The sequence below is a fragment of the Mastigoproctus giganteus genome, chromosome 10 (genome assembly GCF_048544385.1).
Source record: "Mastigoproctus giganteus isolate SK-2022 chromosome 10, ASM4854438v1, whole genome shotgun sequence".
Lineage (NCBI taxonomy): Eukaryota > Metazoa > Arthropoda > Arachnida > Uropygi > Thelyphonidae > Mastigoproctus > Mastigoproctus giganteus.
In genome coordinates, this window is record NC_143584.1 from 119,711,989 (window position 1) to 119,733,327 (window position 21,339).

General features: G+C 38.7%; 1 protein-coding gene across 1 annotated transcript in view; it reads right to left on the minus strand.

The window, feature by feature from the left end:
* Positions 1-21,339, minus strand: part of LOC150079255 (calmodulin-binding transcription activator 1-like) — a 927,385-nt gene that overhangs the window by 335,625 nt on the left and 570,421 nt on the right. The window contains exon 8 of the mRNA XM_090383006.1: positions 6,298-6,344. Within this exon, the coding sequence (XP_090239132.1) occupies positions 6,298-6,344 (47 nt within the window). The remainder of the gene's footprint in view (positions 1-6,297; positions 6,345-21,339) is intronic.

Here is a 21,339-nt window from a genome sequence, read left to right on the forward strand (position 1 = left end):
TTCTTTGTGACTACCACCCCTTCAGTTTCTGAAGGGGTGGTAGTTTCCTCCTTTCTTGAGTTTTCAGTTCAAAACAAACCTCTTCAGACACTGACAGAAGATTATATTTTGAGATGATACCTTGGGACTCAACTGCAAAGTGTGTGGCTGATTTTGGAACATGTCCATTGTTAGATTTCACTGTGACAGAAAAGAGGAATAGCAATAACACTGGCTGTGTTACCTCTGCTTAATTTGACTGCTTAATTCAAAACCATTCTGAATAAAGAAGGGTGACATTTTTCCTTCAGTGCCCAAGTGCTCCACCCACTACAGAGCCCAAGGGGGACACCCACTACCCTACAAGCAAATAAATGCACTCGGGAGTAGGCTTGCACCCTAAACTCTGTCTCTTGGATGTACTAGAATGGCATTGACACAGATGGCCCTTACAGATGAATCCACTAGCCAACTGGTGGATTCACTAGTTCCAGGACCATCTATCTTGTCAAAGCAGGGGCCAAAGTGGTGTGTTGAAGCTGGGTCTTTGAACCGCCAGATACTCCTTTCCGAGTTTCCACGGTAAACATGCCAGTACATGGTAAATATGCCAGATTCCTATTACATTTAGACTGGACCCTAGGCTGTGGGTTTTGGATTCCAGTGATGCTAATCTGTAGAACCATCAGCACCACTGGATGTCTCCTCACCACATACAAGTACCCACATCAAGGGGAGAGTGAAATGGTCTGATTACTGCATTTCTATATTACATATTTCAACATGGTATAATTTTCTGGCTCCTCTCAGTGGTTGACCTTTTTTCCACATTTAATATCATTTTTCAAAACAATATAGATAAATATTTCATTATAGATCCTTGACACTAGCATTAGAATTAGTAGAGGCATACGATGCAAGAAAGCAAGCTTATTCAGCATCAGCCAAAAAAAAAAAAAAAAAAACCCTCTCCCATTTCACCCCTCCGTTCGTTCGAAATACCTGTCCAGTTGAGCTTTAAATTTGTTTAGGCTATCAACTTCAACAACAAGTGATGGAAGTCGGTTCCACCAACCAACCACCCGCTGGCCAAAGGCAAATTTCCGCACATCTATCCGACATCCGTCCTTCCTCAATTTGAATTTATGCCCTCTGAGGTGATTATTCTGAGAAAGATGAAGAATCCCATTGGCATTGAGCATGCTCAAACCATTCAAGGCCTTATACACCTCTATCAGATCACCTCGCCGGTGCCTAGTCTCCAGACTCTGTAATTTGCAAAACTTAAGCCTTTCTTCGTAAGAGCAACCCTTTGTTCCATTTACTAATCTTGTTGCCCTTCTCTGTACCCGTTCCAGCAGCTCTACATCCTTCTTGAAATGAGGCCTCCAGACCTGTATACAGTACTCAAGATGTGGCCTAACCATTGCCTTATACAAGGGAATAATCACCTCCTTATCCCTGCTAGAAAAATTCCTGTATATCATTGACAAGACACCATGAGCTACTCTTGCAGCTCGTCTGCACTGCTCAGAGAACTTCATATCTCCCTGCACAATTACCCCCAGGTCCTTTTCATTCTCCACCACTGTCAGTGTGGTACCGCAGAGTTGATACGTTGCTCTGGGGTTACTGTTTCCCATATGCAGTACTTTACATTTGTCAATGTTAAACTTCATTTGCCACCTCTCAGCCCATCTGTTCAACCTTTCCAGATCCTGTTGCAGCAGCATAGCGTCAGTAGTGTCCTTGACGACCCTGCCAACCTTTGTATCATCTGCAAACTTGGACATTAAACTTGATATCCCATCATCAATATCATTCATAAACACCGAAAACAACAACGGACCCAACACTGAACCTTGAGGAACTCCACTAATAACATTAGTCCACGTTGAGCAGTGTCCATTGATTACCACTCTCTGTCTTCTGCCACTCAACCATCCCCTTATCCATAGCAGCAATTTGCCTCCAATGCCACACTGCTCCAATTTGTGCAGCAGTCTTCCATGTGCAACAGTATCAAAAGCCTTTCTAAGATCCAAATATATAATATCAAAGTTATTCCCTGCATCCAGTTCTTTTGTGACTACATCATAGTATCCAATCAAATTGGTCAGGCAAGACCTGCCCTTAACAAAACCATGCTGCGTCTGAGCTATAACTGAATTCTTGTCTAGATGATCCTGCAGTGCTTCTTTAACCAGTGCCTCCATTAATTTACCTGGAACAGAAGTTAAACTAACAGGTCTATAATTACTTGTGTCAGCCTTTGATCCTCCTTTGTGAATTGGGGTTACATTTGCACATCTCCAGTCTATGGGTACCTCCCCTGAGTCCAAAGAAGCTCTCATAATTATGGCTAGGGGTTTGCATACTTCCTTTGCTGCCTCCTTTAATATAACTGGATAGATCCCATCCACCCCAGGTGCCTTTTTTATGTTTATCCTCAACAATCTCTCCTCCACTTTCCTCTCAGTTATTACAAAATCATCCAGCTCACTGCCAATGTTTACTTTACCTACATCATTCTCCTTCCTGAATAACTCCTCATGCGTGAATGTAGATGCAAAATACTCGTTTAGATTGTTAGCCACCTGAGCAGGATCCTCAACTGTTGAACCATCAATATCCAGTGGACCAATCTGATTCATCCCTTTCCTTCTCGAGTTTAAGTATGTAAAGAACTCTTTTCTGTTTTTCTTTGCATCCTTTGCCAAGGATTTTTCGTAGTCTGCCTTTGCCTGCCTAATCTCCTTTGTGACTTGGTTACAGACCAACTTATATCTATCATAGGCTTCCATGTCACCCATTAATTTATATGTATCCCATGCATTTTTCTTCTCTGCCACATGTCTCATTAGTTCATCTGACAACCATTTAGGCCTAAACCTTGAACAATATTTCTTAGTTGGTATGTAAAGCCTGGTAGCCTCCAAGATTAGTTCCTTGAATGCTTCCCATTTTGAGTTTGCTGTTGGTAACATCATCAGTTGGTCCCACTGTATAGAATTTAAATACTGTCTCAGACCATCATAGTCGCCTTTACGAAAACAAAAACCCTTCCCTTTACCTCTGATGGTAGTTACCTCCTTGAGTAAATCCCACTTCAACACACTGTGATCACTACCACCTAGTGGTTCATTTATCTGCAGGTTCTTAATGCATGAAGAGTCACTACTGATAATCAGATCAAGAGTATTGCTCCCTCTTGTTGCCTCACGAACATGCTGGTGTAGAAAACAATCATCCAATAAATCCACAAAAGCCTTGCTAGTGTGCGAGTGACCAACCCACAAATTCCAGTCAATATCTGGGAAATTAAAATCCCCCATTATAAGACTCTCTGATTTACTGGCCCACTCTATTTCCCTGTACAATATCTTATTATACTCATCAGAGTCATTAGGCCTATAGCACACTCCTACTCTCAATTTTGATTTCCCTATGCTTATGTCACACCAAACTGATTCGGCACTGCCCTGTCCATCGATGTCGACTGGCTTCACTTCCTTGGACTTTATGTGTTTCTTAATTAATAGCATAACCCCTCCTCCCCTCCTGTCCTGTCTATCCTTTCTATACACATTGTATTCCCCAAATTCCAGTTCCGCATTACTTATATCTGTGTGACACCACGTCTCTGATATCCCAACAATATCTGCCTTTGATGTTTTGAGCAATACCTCAAATTCATCAAATTTATTTACCAAACTCCTAGCATTGGTGTACACGCAGGTATACATGCACTACAAATTGTGTCAAGGATCTATAATGAATCCATTTATCTTTTTAAGAATGAAGCAAACCCTTGAACTGAACTGGGTACACAACATATAACTAACAGATGCTGTGGTACATATGACGTATTTAACATTAGAGGAGAATCACTATGCACGCAGTAAGAAAAGCTCAAAAGTGTCGTTTTTTTTGTCATCAACAGAAGATCCAAACCACAGGCGTTGGACTGTAGGCACTGCCCAACACTGCGCAACCTATAAATTATTCTGAAATACAGGGTGGGCCATATGTCAGTTTACTGATAGATATGCAATTTAACAGGAAGTAAATTACCAAAAACAGTTTGAACAATTAATGTAAATGCCATAAATAATTATTATACTAACAATAGCATGCCATTCCTCATGGCCACCTGCACGCAAAATCCATTTTGTCTGCCACTTTTTAGATCAAGATGACTTAAACAATTCAATTAAGTCTCCTTGCAAGTGTCTAGTTTCCAAATGCTGCATTTTACAGAACTCGTCTTTCTTGGTAAAAGTACCATTTTGTGTGCCTCACTAATCTTGTTGCTGGTCTTTGCACCTGTTCCAACAGATCTACATCCCTTGTACAATGAGGCTTTCGATCCTGTATGTTAGTGCCTTATACAACAGAATAATCACCTTTGTCCTTTGTCAAAATTCTGAATAACGGTGACAAAACCCCACAAGCTACCCTAGAAGCCTGCTTGCATTACTCACAGAACTTCATGTCAGACTGTACAAGTACCCCAAGATATTTTTCATACTCTACTATCATGCATATAGTACCAGTCACAGATTTACATACCACCCAAGTGATATATAAATCTGGGATTGTTACTACCCAAATTCAAAACCTTGCATCTGTCAATGTTAAACCTCAATTGCTATTTATCTGCCTAATTTATCCAAATTTTGTTTGAGTGAGCAGCACATCCTGATTACTGCCATTAAGTACCATGCCACCTTTGTGTTATCAGTAAGCATCAGCATACACAATCATTAAGCTATAATATCACAAAAAATTACTAAGTTGAGTTCTTACTCTTGATGTTTTGCATTGATAATTTAAAGTAACATATACAAAATTAAAATTTGGCCACAGTTTATTTATGCACTTAAAGTCTTACTCAAAAATCACAAATATTAGTCCCATTGACTAATATTAATTTTCAAACATTCAAATCATGAAACACAAATGTTTTAAAGCATAAAATGCAAAGTACAATTAGCTGGACTGAAGCAGAACCACGACTAACAGGAGTGTTTCCTTATCTAAGGATAATCTCTTTGGCAATAAACTGAAGAGAAGCAAGGAATCTGAACCTTCATTTATGAATGCTGTCATTACAGACAGGGAAGGGGTGTAGTTGAGGAAATTCCATAGAACATGTTTTTCACAATTTTCATACCTTACAATATTAGGAGGGCAGATATTGCAAAGTGTGTGGCTGATTTTGGAACATGTCCATTGTTAGATTTCACTGTGACAGAAAAGAGGAATAGCAATAACACTGGCTGTGTTACCTCTGCTTAATTTGACTGTCCTCTTTGATTGGCCACCAGTGTATGCCACATACACATTGCACTTATAGATGATGAGCCCCTGTCTATTAAAATTAATAAAGTAATATAGGCATCAAATTGACTTAGAGATTTAAATTGCAAATTATTTATTGGTAAATTGAAATATACAAGGGGGACATTTACAAGGTGCCCCTTGTATATTTCAGAGATTAATTTATTAATCAGAATAAACTTTAAAAATTTATTTTGGTAATAAATTTATCAGGATAAAATCACCTACACAATCATTATAGGCCAAAATAAATAAATCCTTGATCTGACACGCTAGCATAATTGTGTTATCCAGACAAATCAATATTTATTTGTTATTTTAAATTTTGTCCACTGTATCACATAACTATACAAGCAGTTCATTCTATACCAGTGATTTAACTTTATTTCTATCATGTGCCACACCAACTCATAACTTTATATGTAAACAATATGTGATTTCTTACATGACTATGTGCATTTTTAGAGTCATGATATGCTAAATTTGACACTTGTTACATAAGCAGTACTGTTCTAGCCTATTTCCTTGACCCATTACTGTATATATGTACTACCTCCAGAAGGTGCGGGATTTTGTGTATTTTGGCATGTAAGAGGATAAAAAACCCAGGCTCGGCTACTCGTGCCTGAGGATATGGGCACCAGGCAGCAGCTGCCCAGATGTTGGCTGCTCCTTTGCAGAGGTCCTACTACATTCAATACAGTCCACTAGGTGGAGATGGGCTATGCCTAGGGGCCACCCTTGATACCAGGACACACACACACACACACACACACACACACACACACACACACACACACACACACACACACACACAGTATATATGTACAGACCTTTAAATCTAAACTGCAGAAAAACTAAAGAGATCTTGTATATTGCTATTTTTTTATCATGACAACACTGTTAATCTAATTGATACAATGGAGAAAAATGAAAAAAGTATATTAAAATTTGTGTTTTTTTTAATTTACTTACAGATATTTCAAGCTCATTGTTGAGGTCTGGTTCATTTTCACTGTAAACTGAGTGGAAGGGAAGAAAAAGTGACCTTTTAATACAGTAAAGGATGCTACAACTTAACAAGTATGAGAAAAATTAATAAATGACAACAAAGTGAAAAATAAAGACCTATGAGTAGTGTTTAGAAAGAATGGTAAAAAAATGAGCATAGCAGAAAACAGTTGCACACATCATTTTCTTCATATGGTAGGGGAAAAACAGGTTCTTGTAATATTTCATATTATAAGAGCCTGCAGGCATCAGGATTAGACATGATAATAAAATATTGCTTCTACTGACTTCAAATGGTTTATTAAAATAAACAATGATACAAAATTAGAAATTAAAAATATAATATAAATATATACAAGAATTTAAAATCACTGTTTGCATATAATAAAATAAAATGGGATTATATACAATTAAAATATAAAATAAGACAATGGAATAAAAGCACTAAAACATACATGCATGACTAACATGAGATAAGACAAGAAGCTTTTAGGGCAGAGGGCCTCTTCTTCAGCTTGATAAGATCAATGACACTGAACTAAATATATATAACAAATCAATGCCTGTGCATTGAGTGTAGGGGAGTAAAGGAAAGGAAAAAGAGGGGAAGGGAGAGGAAAGAGAAATAGAAGACGTTAACCATCAGGCTCTGAATTGCTACTGTAATGCATAGCAGCTCTATTGTTAACTTGCCATCCCCCATTATAGTACAAAGCAGTGGCCTCCATAATAGGATGAATATGAGTCCCAGCATTACAATTAATGGTGGGACCTGCTTTTGCTATATGGAGTGCCTCTAACCATGGCAGATGGTGTGTATCACTAGCATAATCCAGAATTTCAATGTTGGACTGGCGGTCATTAGTGATGTGCTACCCACTACAGTAGTGCTCAGTAATGGCTGAGGTGCCAAAATCAGCCTGCCATATGACCCCCCATTCTCAGAAATTCAATCAACTAACCTACATTTAGATTCTCCAATATAAAGGCTAACATTGAAATTCTGGATTATGCTCATGATACATGCCATCTCCTGCGGTTAGAGGCATTCTATATATCAATGGTGGGTCCCGCCATTAATTGTAATGCTGGGACCTGCATTCATCCTATTATGAAGCCCACTGTTTTACACCATTATGGGAGGTGGCAAGTTAACAAAAGAGCTGTTAGACATTACAACAGCAATTCACAGTCTGATTAACATTAGCAAGGGCACATGATGCAAGGAAGCAAGCTTATACAGAATCAGCCAAAACACACACACACACACACACACACACACACACACACACACACACACACACACACACCCTTCTCATTTCACCCATCCACTCACTCCAAATGTAAACTTCAGTTGCCACCTCTCAACCCATCTGCTCAACTTTTCTAGATCCTGTTGCAGCAGCGTACTGTCATTTGTGTCATTAATAACCCTGCTGACCTTTGTATCATCTGCAAACTTGGATATTAAGCCTTATATACCATCATCAATATCATTAATGAATACAGAAAACAACAATGGAGCCAACACTGAACCCTGCGGGACTCCACTGATAACATTAGTCCACAAAGAGCAGTGTCCATTGATTACCACTCTCTGTCTTCTCCCACTCAACCATCCCTTTATCTATAGCAGCAATTCACCTCCAATGATACACTGCTCCAATTTGTGCAGCAGTCTTCCATGTGCAACACTATCAAAAGCCTTTCTAAGATCCAAATATATAATATCAAAATTATTCTTTGCATCCAGTTCCTTTGTGACTACATCATAGTATCCAATCAAATTGGTCAGACAAGACTTCCCCTTAACAAACCCATGCTGTGTCCAAGCTATAACTGAAGTCTGTCTAGATGATCCTGCACTGCTTCTTTAACCAGTGCCTCCATTAATTTCCCTGGAACAGAAGTTAAACTAACAGGTCTGTAATTACTTGTGTCGCCCTTTGATCCTCCTTTGTGGATTGGGGTCACATCTGCACATTTCCAGTCCAGGGGTACCTTCCCTGAGTCCAAGGAAGCTCTCATAATTATGGCTAAGGGTTTGCTTACTTCCTTTGCTGCCTCCTTTAATATAACTGGATAGATTCCATCCACTCCAGGTGCCTTTTTTATGTTTATCTTCAACAATTTCTCCTCCACTTTACTCTCAGTTATTACAACATTATCTAGCCTACTGCCAGAGTTTAATAAACCTCTGGCATTCCCCTCCCTGAATAATTTCTCATGTGTGAATGTAGATGCAAAATATTCATTTAGTTTGTTAGCTACCTGGGCAGGATCATCAACAGTTGAACCATCGATATCTAGTGGCCCAATCTGATTCATCACCTTCCTTCTTGAGTTTACATAAGTAAAGAACTCTTTGCTGTTTTTCTTTGCATCCTTTGCCAATCTTGTAATCTGCCTTTGTCTGTCTAACCCCTTTACCCCTTCTTCGTTACAGACCAGCTTATATCTATCATAGGCGTCTGTGTCACCTGTTAATTTATATGTATCCCATGCATTTTTATTTTCTGCCACATATCTAATGAGTTCATCTGACATCCATTTAGACCTAAACCTTGAATAATATTTCTTAGTTGGTATGAAAAGCCTAGTAGTTTCCAAGATTATTTCTGAATGCTTCCCATTTGAATTTGCTGTTGGTAACATCATCAGTTGGTCCGACTGTACAGAATTTAAATACTGTCTCAGACCATCGTAGTCACCTTTACGAAAGCAAAAACCCTTCCTTTTACCCCTGATGGTAGTTACCTCTTTGAGTATATCCCACTTCAGCAGTGATCACAGCATGCTGTGATCACTGCCACCTAGTGTTTCCTTTATCTGCAGATTCTTAATGCATGAAGAATCACTACTGATAATCAGATCAAGAGTATTACTCCCTCTAGTTGCCTCCTGAACATGCTACTGTAGAAAACAATCATCCAATAAATCTACAAAAGCCTTTCTAGCATGTGAGTGACCAACCCATAAATTCCAGTCAATCTCTGGGAAATTAAAATCCCCCATTATAAGACACCCTGATTTACTGGCTCACTCTATTTTTCTGCACAATTGCTCATTATACTCAGCAGATTCATTAGGCCTATAACACACACCTACTCTTATTTTTCTTTCCCAGTGCTTATGTCACACCAAACAGACTCAACATTGCATTGTCCACCAACATCAAATGGATGCACTACCTTAGATTTTATGTGTTTCTTAACTAAAAGCATAACCCCTCCTCCCTTCATGTCCTGTCTATCCTTTCTGTACACATTGTACTTCCCAAATTCCAATTCTGCACATCTTATGTCTGTGACACCACGTCTCTGATATCCCAACAATATCTGCTTTTGATGTCTTGACTATCACTTCAAGCTCATCAAATTTATTAACTATACTCCTAGCATTGGTGTACATGCAAGTATACATGCACCTGTTTCTACTCTTAGTTACTCTAACACAGCCCATGTATTTATTTGTTCCACTATGACTTCTAGCAGTCCTGGAAATCCCCATTGCCTTGCTTTCCAGGCTGCTGCTCAATTGCATTTCAATAGAAGAAGTGCAAGAATCATCACTTTCACCTCTGCCAGCAGCTACTGCTAATTTATTAGTCCGTGCATTCCCCCCCAAGCTAGCAGTTTTCCGACCAACCTAACTTTGCCTGAGGGTTAATATCTTCTACTTCTTGTACTCCTCCTCCCTTCCCCTCATTTTCTTTCCTTTTCTCCCACTATACTCAATGCACAGGCATTGATTGTTTGCTTATGCATGGGATTTTCCTTTGTTATATATTTAGTTCACTGTCGTTGATCTGATCAAGCTGAAGAAGAGACCCTCTGCCTCAAAAGCTTTGTCTGTTGTTCAGGCATATATGTTTTAGTTCTTTTGTTTCATTGTCTTTTTTTATATTTTAATTGTATATAATCATATTTTATTTTATTGTATGCAATCAGTGATTTTAAATTCTTGTATATATTTATATATATATTTTTAATTTCTAATTTTTTGGCAATGTTTATTTTAATAAACTGTTTTAAGTCAGTAGAAGTAATATTTCATTATCAAGTATGCAGTAAAAGCTGGCAGATTGTTCTGCATGTAGTCACATGTTTGTGATATCAGTACAAACATAACAGTAATGAATGAAATGTGGAAAAACACCGAGGTGTAAATCATCGTGTTTTTCCAAAAGCAGTACATCCCAAAAATTCATCATGTACCTGTTAACTATGAACTGTTGACATATCAAGAGCCAAAAATGTGATGTGGTCCTATGTGTTCAAGGTGGGATGTGGCAATCACCAAGATGAGCCATGCAGAAGAAGAACATGTTGAATGATGTTCCCCATGCACAGAAACAAGTTCATTGTGAGCTTTTGTGGATGTGTTGCTTTTGGTATGCAAAATATGAATGATGCCATGTATCGCAATGCTTGGCACCTATTTATGTGGAGTGCACTGCTTGCTGTTCCTGAAAATATTGTAATTTCCTGACTAAGTGAAGGAATTATGACTTCTGTTATATGCATCTGTTTCCTGTTATTCCCATTTATATTTATTTATAACATACTTTAACTAATAGTAATATAGTAAACTCTTTAAAATGCTGTACCAGTGAGGTTTGAAAGCTGCCAGATTTTTAAATATTCTGGGTTTTATGAGGTATACACCTAGTGGTTGAGCAATTTAGAGCCACACAATTCAATAAATATTAAGCATAAACAACTGAACTTATTTACATCTGTAAATATTTATAATGACTATCCTATCCTTTTGTCTGTTTTTCTGGGCAGCAAGATTTAAATGGCATTGATAATGCAATGATCTTAATTCTCACAGAAGAACAAATTTGCATTTTTAATGAGTTTCTGGTATTAGTACAACTATGAAACCTGATTTTGTATATTTGTGATAATGGCAGATCATATCGAACAATTTCTTTACAACTGTTTTTGTCTGCATGTTATCACTACAGGCCACTAGCTATATAATGAAGGATCAGTCAGACCACCTTTTAAACAAATGACCAATTAGCCTTTTGGAGAAGAATGCCATCTATTTAAACAGTGCACTACAAGGGCAACTCACAGAAAAGGTAAGTGTTTTCTACTGTGAAAATTAAGGCCATTGCATTATCTATGCAATTTATATCCTGCTAACAGGAAAAAACAGGTTAAAGGACAAGATGGTCCTGCAAGCATCTTATTAAGAAAGAAACATCACTCTTTTTTGCATGGATTCTTAAAGAGAAATATGATTGTTGACACAAGTGCTGGATTATTTTCTTAATATTTATAGATTACAAAATATTGATTTTTTTTTTTGCTGAACATGATCAAGAAATGTAAAGCTTATGTTTGGATCATGTATGACCAGTATGAATGGAATGTCTGTAGGGACTTCAAGATGCAGGAGTTTCTTCTGGGTTTGCAAATCGGTTTTACTAAGTTCCTTTACTTTCTCTCTTTCTGGGACAGCAGGGCAATAGAGCAACACTATATTAATAGGAGAAGAAAATGGTCTGCCAGAATTAGCATTAGTATGCAAGAAAGCAAGCGTATATAGCATCAGCTAAAAAAAAAAAAAAAAATCTTCTAATTTCACCCATCCACTCGCTCCAAATGTTTGTCTAGTTCTGCTTTGAATCTATTTAAGCTATCAACTTCTACAACAACAGATGGAAGTTTGTTACACCAATCAACCACACACTGGCTAAAGGCAAACTTCTGCACATCTATCCTACAACTGTCTTTCTTCAATTTGAATTTATGCCCTCTCAGGTGATTATTCTGAACAAGAGGAAGAATCTCATTGCACTGAGCATGCTCAAATCATTCAAGGCTTTATACACCTCAACCAGATCATCTTGAAGGTGCCTAGCCTGCAAGGTGATCTGACTGAATTGAGTTGCATCCTTTTGCACACATTGTAGTAAATAGTCCTTTGATTTAAAAAAACCAAATCTTGCTCCCACTATTCCATACAAGTGACTATTTTATCAGTCACTTGTATAATTTTTCCACTCAAACATTTGTTGAAACACAATCTTCAAGGTGACAGCCTCGAGCATATACAGTATGTTTCCAAACTTGTCTAATGTAAAAGTGAAAGGTGGCACATATTTATTGGTCCTCAAGTTAAGCAGATGTTGGCTTCACAGGGATTGAAAACAAAATGACTAGTGTTGAACAAAATACCTGGAAGTCATTTTGCCTTATAGTGAGTGGCTTTCTTGATAATATTAAAAGCAAAAAATTCAGAGAACTAGTTGACAAGTTAATTGAAAATTACAAAAAAATTGGGATGATGAATGTCAGTCAAGTTCCATTAGTTGCACTCTCTTCTGAATTTTTACAGACAAAGTCCAGACAATGTTAATAAAAAGCATGGGGAGAGATTCCACCATGGAGAAGAAGCAACAGGGAAGGTGAGATGAAACTATGTTGGGGACTATATCTGGTTCTTGGTTTGGGATGATCGCAATGATTACAAAAGGCAAAGACATTCAGATGTACATATTTAAGGATTTTTTTTCCCTGATTAACCTAAGGACGGTTTCTGCTTTTTTAATTTGTGTGTATTTTTTTTAGTTTGTTGTTTTCTTGTAGCAAAGATTAATACTTTATTCTGCACAGAAGTTAAACACTATTAATATAGTGTTATTATTATTAAGAAAAAACTAAAATCACAGTCAGAATCAATATATTCAAATTCACGAACACCAAGATGTGAAGATAAACAAATCCTTATTGTAAATTTTTTAGATGGTATTATTATTCTATTTTGTTACTTTTTTACTCTCCTCCATTTATATACTATATCATGGGTCCCCAAAATTTTTGAAGGGTGACATAAGAATATTCAGAATAGTTGGTAGGCCAGATCCAAAAATTTGTCTCACATTTTATAATACCTATTTTATTAAATAGTCAACTTTACATACAAATATTATACCTAACCATGAACAACATGAATAAATTTGAAATAAACTGTTCAATAATAATAATTATTATTGCTACCATTACAGTACACAATTAATAAAGTTTTTCTTAATGACAGAAAAATAGATACATATGATGAATTACTACCACTTACAAGTATTAATATGAACAGCATACTTGCTTTTTAGTTGTAATAATATGTTCTGTTTAATATTTGCTATTAAATTTGAAATGCTAGTTTTTAAAAAATCTTCCAAATGTTTCTGTTTATCTTAAGCAGGTTAACAAGAGAGCTATACCTTCAGTTCCTGCAGAATGTTCATCCAGACCTCCTTGATGATGATAACATTCCACTTCAGCAATGCCAGAACATGTGGTTTATGCATGATGGTGCACCGGCACATTTTGCTTGAGTTGTGACTCAGTATCTAACTAGAAGGTATGGTCAACAGTGGATAGGTAGAGCTGGGCCTGTAATGTGGCCTCCCAGATCACCAGACTTAAATCCTCTCGATTTTTGTATCTGGGGTCATGTAAAAAGCTTGGTGTACACTTCTGACATTAACACAGTTGAGGAATTGCAGCATCGGTTTGAAGGAGCCTTTCAGCAAATCAGAAATGACCAAGGAATGCCTGAGAGGATTCACAACTCAATGCAGATAAGACTACAAAGCTGCGTACGGATGCAAGGACAGCATTTTGAACATCTTTTGTAACATCCTATATCATGTAACATCTGTAAAATCCTGTGGTGTTGTATTATCTTATGTCTAATAAAACCACCCTTAGCAAAGGATTCACAGTTTTTTGCTAAACTAGTGCTCCCATAGTCAGTGGCGGATCTTAACAGAAAATGTGCATTATCTCGAAAATGGTTCATTTGCAGCCCGATGTTCACTGGGAATTTTTTTGCTTATTTTAGTTAGTACATTTCACCTTTAAATTATTGACCATAATTTTTGAAACACCCTGTATAATGACACCTAACCAGGTGACTTTTAGACTTATACATCATATAAACCAGAGGTAAGGATTCCAACCTACTTTTATGTGAACAGGATATGAAACATGAATCGATGTGTACATTTCCATTGTGAAGCTTCTGTTATTATTATGAGAGTAACTGCTTACAAAACAAGATGAATTCAAAAGTGATTAAACCTCTTTATTTCTTTTAGGAAAACAAAGAGAATTCTGAGTGATATGAATCATCTCTTATGACTTCACAGGGTGATAAAAGTTCCTGCAGACTGGAGAGAGAGTTCAAGTAGTTTAGACAAGTATTATTATACAAGGTGCACTCAATGAGTATATGACAATGAGTATCAACCGGTGAAATACCACCACTTTGCTTATTGGAGGCTTGAAGTGGCGAAGCCCATGTTTAGTCTCTAGAGCAAAGTTTCCGGCATCCCCCTCCCCCATACTTCTCCTTCAACCCATGCCTTGTATGTTTAATTCTGTCTCAGGCCAGGAACTTCTTCCTATCTGTTTAGATGAAAACTAGAATGACACCATTTTTGTTCAGTTTGATTTGCAGAAGCTTTTCTGAGACTGGAAATGCTATATTAATGTCCATTGATTTTTCTTCTATATTCTTCTTACAGTAGACTTATATTTGTTTTTAGCAGTTAGGTTTGATTAAATCTGTCCAATTTAATTTTTTCTTTTTCAGGAAGGCAGGACATCTGGTGTCCATATCCTCTTCTGCATGCAGGTCTAAGGTTGGTTCATCCAGGTTGGTGATGTCCTCTGTATCAATGTTCAAATTTGGCCGAGTCTTATTAATTGAAGCTGATGTTTTAATTTTAATGGCTTCTAATTAAGTATGGGATGTCATTAGCAAAACTGTAATTGGTGTGTTGTTGGCACGATCTATCGCATGCTGTTCCTTAGGCTGCAAGTATTGTCTAAGCCCAATCTGCAATAGACATAGTTGATGTAGCTGACATATCAGTTATGATGCTGCTGTTGACTTGTATTTCTTTGTTGCTGATGCACAGGTATGGTTTGGTTTAGTGAGCATAAGTTGTTTCTTTGCCTCCTGACAGGTGACTTTCTGCTCTACTTTATATTTCTGAATCTTTTTCTCTGTTTTCCGCAGTTTTTCAGGACTTAAGAGTAAGCAGGGTGTTGACCTTGACAGTTTGGACAGCGTAGTGTTTTAGTACCGCACTCGCTTTGTGTGAAGGATTTGGATTTTTGATTTGATTTTTTTGTGGCACAAAACAACAAGGTTATAGTGCACAATAAAATGTTAAAATTTAAAAAAGAGTTTTGTAACCTTTAAAAAGGTCACCTCGTCAAAAGTTCATATATATATATATAGACATATCAATAAATAAAAATTGGTATAAGGATAAAAAATAAATTGTGTATTTCATATGAGTGTATATATATTAATTGCTTTTAAAAATTTAAAAACTGCTGACACATTGTCATTGTCGGTTAAAATATGACAGTGTACACAGCTCAGTCAGATGGGTAACAGCGGTAAAATGAGCTTTTCTAAAATTGGTACAGTCGGATAAAATACGTTTCACAGTTAAAACGGTGTCACATTGCTCGCATATAGGAAAGGAGCGTGTCAGATGACTGTGTCCTATGTGGAGCTGAGCAAGAACAACTTCCTCTTTACAATCCCTGTGTAGACTAGACTGCCAAACATGGATTACAGACTTAATCCAATATAGCTTGTTGTAACCTGGTGATGCCACTAATCTTGCCACTGAGAATGTAACTTAATACAAATTACTTGCCTGTAGTCTGTATAGAAGACTGATAGGTGAAGATTATTCGTCAGGGCTGCCAATTTGGCTGCAGTGTCAGTCATATTGTTTCCTTTAATCCTGATATGGCTAGAGATCCAGTAGAAGTGGATATAGAATCCACCTTCATAGAGAGTGTATATTATCTCCTGAATTCAGGGACAGGGTTGAATGATTAGTGTGTGACATTGCTGATAAAGCTGGTAGAGCACTCATTGAATCGGTATATATAATAAACCGTTGGTATTGCTGATTTCTTATGTGAACTACAGCTAATTCTATAGCATGCAGCTGCAGCAGTGTATATGCTACATTCAAGGGGAATCTGCTCAGATATAGCATTATCTGGAAAAACAGCAGCAGACCTCACACATGATTCTGATTTTGAGAAGTGTGTGTGTAAACTGGCAAGAAGTCATAATATTCTGCATAGTGTTGTGAATAGCGCTGAAAGTAGACAGAAGACTGGGTATTAGACTTCATCACATTCTTGAGCGTGAAGTCACATGCTGGTATTTGAGCATGCCAGGGTAGAAGGGGTTGCTTTGATGATTGATCAACTTTGCCTACCGTGATGTTAAGCCCAATGAGTAGCTCTTGAACATGAATACTGAATGGGTGATTGGCAGCCAGATGTATGTTATAAAGATTTTCCCCTTGTGGTTCAAAAATGGATATCTACGTGGGGGTGATCTGGCAGGGAGTTCAACTTAAAGGCTTACTGTAGAGACAACTGTTTTTGTCAAAGTGACAAGGATGGTTCATTTGTTTTGACATATAGACTTTGGACAGGTGATGTTCTGAATGCACCAGTAGCAATACAAATGACCGGATGGTGGATAGGGTCAAGCCAGCAAAGTGAACTATTTCTGGCAGACGCATATACCTGAGCCCCACAATTTAATTTAGAGTGTACAAGTGCATGATACAGAATAAGTAAGGTGCTCCAGAATGCACCCCAAGAAATAGAAGAGAGAGCATGGAGAATATTCAGACCTCTCATGCACTTGTGCGTAGCTGATGAATGTCAGTTTTTTGCCAAATATGAGTCCCAAGAATTTTGTCTCTGCTTCTACTGGAATGGTGCTTTGTCCAAGTTGTAATTCAGGATCGGGGTGGAAGTTACGTTTGCAACAAAAATGGATGCAAACGGTTTTCTCCAGTGAGAATCTGAAACCATTGGCCATGGCTCAGGAGTTAAGATGATCAATGGCTTATTGCAGTTGTCTCTCAATAACCCTCATATTGCATGATTGAGAAAATATGTTGAAGTCATTAACGTAGAGTGCAATGTTTATAGTTGGAGGAAGTTGTTTGGTAATGGAGTTTACTTTAATGGCAAAAAGCGTAACACTTAAGGCAGATCTTTGCGGTACCCCCGTCCTCTTGGCAAAAGGGTCAGGAAAGGGTGGATCCTACTCAAACTTGGAAATGATGGCAGGATAAGAAGTTTTTAATAAAAATGGGAAGTTGACCTCTTAGACTGAGATTATAAAGGTCTTTTAAAATACCAAATTGTCCAAGTTGTGTTGTATGCTTTTTCCATGTCAAAGAAGATGGACATCAACTGTATTCTCTTTTTTAGGAAAGCATCTCAAATAGATGTTTCAGTCAAATTAAGTAGTCCAAAGTGGACCTATTCCTACAGAAGCTGCACTGAAAGTGGAAGAGAAGGTCAATCGATTCTAAGTACCATAAGAGACCAGCACTGACCATTCTCTTCAATATTTTGCAAAGACAGCTAGTCAGAGCAATAGGACAATAGGTTTTTGGAGATTTAGGATCATTTCCTGGCATGGCAAAAGCAAGGATAGTTGCTTTGCATCAGATGTCTGGAAACTGCTCTTCAAGGAAGATTCTGTTGTACAGGATAAGCAGAAGGTCCATGGATTTTGGTGAAAGATGTTTGATCATTTCATAATGAGAGTCATTTGGTCCAACAGCAGTAGCCTTTGTAAGGGAAAGTGCTATTTTCAGCCCGTGGATGGTAAATGGCCCATTATATGGGTGGAAACCCTTTGATGTAAAATTAAGGGCCTATTTTCCAGTTTTGTGTTTAAGGAGCAGAAACTCTGGAGAGTAAGGTGATATTGCTGAGATGTCAGAAAAAGTTTCCTCAAGAGCATTCGCTATTGCAGTAGAGTCTACGATAGTGGACATAGTGTGTATCTATCAGTGGTGCCAGCGGTCCCCCATAAAACCATGAAAAAAGTGTCACTGTGAAGAAGCAAAATCTGCCAAGGCTAGATGTTATGTTATGTTATTTGGTTTTTAGGAGCATTAGCAACTAAGGCCATATTGCTCCGAGAAATGCGGTGGTCATTCCCTGACCTTTCTTCATCCTCTGTATTTGGTGGTGATGAGCTTGAACGCGGTCTAATCAAGAAGCGTGTGCTACGCACTGCTGCTCCTTCCCACCTGGCTACGGAGGTGCCCCAAGGCTAGATGAGCATGTCAGTAGTGTAGATATTGTGGATAGAGTGTTGTCATATTGTTCATCTGGCCTCTCAGTTACTGGAAGGCCCCGTCACCAGGAAGAGGCATTCCCGCATCCATCAATCCATGATATGAGGAGCCAGATCATGTCAGTAGAGCCTGTTGGAGTCCAATCTCCCCAGTAGAGCAAGGAAGGAGAGGACTCGAGAAATGAAATGGGATATAGGAAAGGAGGGAAGAAAGGGGAAAGGAAAAAGCAGGGACCTCAAGGAAAGGAGGTTCCAAGGCAAGCAGGAGGGCAGGAAACCACAAGTAGTAGAGCACTCTTAAGAATGATGGGAGAGGACAGCAAAAATAAATCAATAAGAAATGGAAGGAAAAATGAGCAGTCAGCAGAAGGGGCCTGCACCAGGAGTTCTCAAGCCCAGGGAGATGGCATCAGCAAATTTTTTCCCCCTCCTATCTCTAAGGGTAAGTAGACCACCAGAGGAGAACCTCGGTGGAAAAATCTTGCACTGTGGTGGGTGTACCAGCAGGAATGTTAGAAAATCCTACCCCAGGTCGGGGTTTGCATGTGGATAGTCCCAAGTTCAAAGAGAAGGAAGGGACAATCCAGGAGGTTTCACACTAGAGAAGCCTGCTCAGGTTCCAGTGGGACACCAGGGGCGGCAGCAGTCAGAAGGTGTCTCCTGCTCTTAAAAAGGGCAGTACAGAAGTGTATGAAAGCATTGAAGATTTCTCTAGTTTCAATCAATGAGTGTACAGGCTGGAGAGCAGACAAGTTGCCTTGAAGGAGGGATTGTCATCTCAGATCCAAATAAACCATTTGCCGACCAGGCTAGCCGGGTAGGTAAAGTGCCTAACTAGCAACCCAAAGGTCGCAGGTTCGAATCCCGCCTCGGGCTTGGATCAAAGTACTGCAAAAACCTTGGGAGGTGCATTATGGCCACAGAAGCTGATGCGCCAACAACTACCAAAAAAAAAAAAAATAAATAAATAAATAAATAAACCACATAGTCGAGCATAAGGCAATTCCAGTTCTCCGTTTCACCACAGATGCATGTGTCATCATCCACTGTGCCAAATTGACAAAGATGAGCTTTGAGGGATTTGTGCCCACTGAGCATAAAGATGGTCTCTAAGTTGGAGGTGGGCCAAGTCAGGGTACTTTTAGTGAGGAAAGCAATATCTGGAATGAATTTTCTGGTGGTCTCATCCTTGAGCTCTGCAGACCAGTGGGACTGCCAGAGGTTGGAAATGTCAGACCAGAGTTTTTTCTTCTTGGTTGCAAGACTGGCGTCGGTAGCAGCAGAGATACCAATGAAGTTAGTTTGTATGTTCTTTCTGGAGCAATACAAGGGTCCACAGTAAACAATGTAGAGGTCTAAAGGAAGATTTCCGGAGATGACCTGGAGTGCTGGGGTGGAGGTAGTTCTGCAGGCTCTTGTGGATCAGAGAAGAAAGAGACGTTGAATTCCATTGTTTGTTGGCGAAGTTGATTCTCTCAACACTGCAGAATCAGGCAGGGGCACCATATGATACATTCATTATATTCCAGGACAGATTAGGGGTGTGTAGTGTATTTTCCCTTCATTTTCTGGATTTTCTCCTAGACCACCTTAGTGCTGGACATCTGGGTAATAGAGGATGTGAATCGGATCCATGATTCCCTTGGACTGTGATGGCAGATGTATCATGCTTTGGCTCATGCACATTTAAAAGGTAGAAGCTTGATCATGGTAGGATATCTTCAGAATATCCCCCAAGCTTTGTTTTGTGCCTTTTTTGTTGCTGTGCATTCATCATTTCATCATGGTTTGGGAAAAGGTGGAAACTGGGAGGAAGTTATTTGAATTTCAGTTACAGCTGCCTGGACAATACTTTCTGTGATATACATAACTGCATTGTTGATAGGCTCCTAACTGATGCAGTGATGTAAAAATTTGCCAGATGTTGAAAGGCATTCCAGTCAGCCTGATCAAACTTCCACCGTGGTAACCTAACAGGAAGACGGTCTCCCATTAATGAGGGTAGTTATCATGGAGAAATGATCACTTCCATATGGATTCTCCTCCACTTCCCAAGTAAGTGAAGGAAGAAGAGAAGAGAACAGATAGTTCCTGCATTTAGGAGGGAAAGGTCACTGTCATTGAGCATATGCTCTATGACTCGTCCCCTTCCATTGATGTTAGCACTACCCCACAGGGTGTTATGTCCATTAAAATCCCCAAGAAGAAAGGGGGAGGCAACTGCATTACAAGATCATCAAGGTCTTTCGGGGAGATGTCAGTCCCAGGTGGATAAATAAACAGAGCAGACAGTTAATAAGAACCCCACTATAAGGTAAACTGCTCTGTGCTAGTTGTAAGTTGCAAAGGCTGAAAGGGGATTTGGTTGCCCATGAGGATTACGACTCCTCCAGTAGAGGAAAATCCACAATCCTGTCCTTACAAATGATGGTAATGTTATGCATGGTGGGGTCATAGTTTGCCTTTAAATAAGTCTCCTGTATGCAAAAGCAGGGTGGTTCATGCTTTTGCAGGAGTGCCTTAATGTCTTCTGCATTTTGCCAGAATCCATGACAATTCCATTGTAGGAATTTAGCCATTACACAGGCTTGGTGGATCTGTCAGTTGGCTTCTGAAGTGCCGGGGGCATACTTTCATCAGTCTTGGATTTATCTCCTTTGGGATAGTATGGATGCTGTCCTGTGTCCATTTCCTCCTCTGCGAGAAGTTCCAAGACTGAGTCATTAGTTACCTCCTTTGTTTCTACATCCATGTTTTCTGTTGTTGTTATGTAGGTTTTCATGACACAAGGGCAACTATGGCCAATATGTGTCAGAGTTACTACGTTCATTTAAT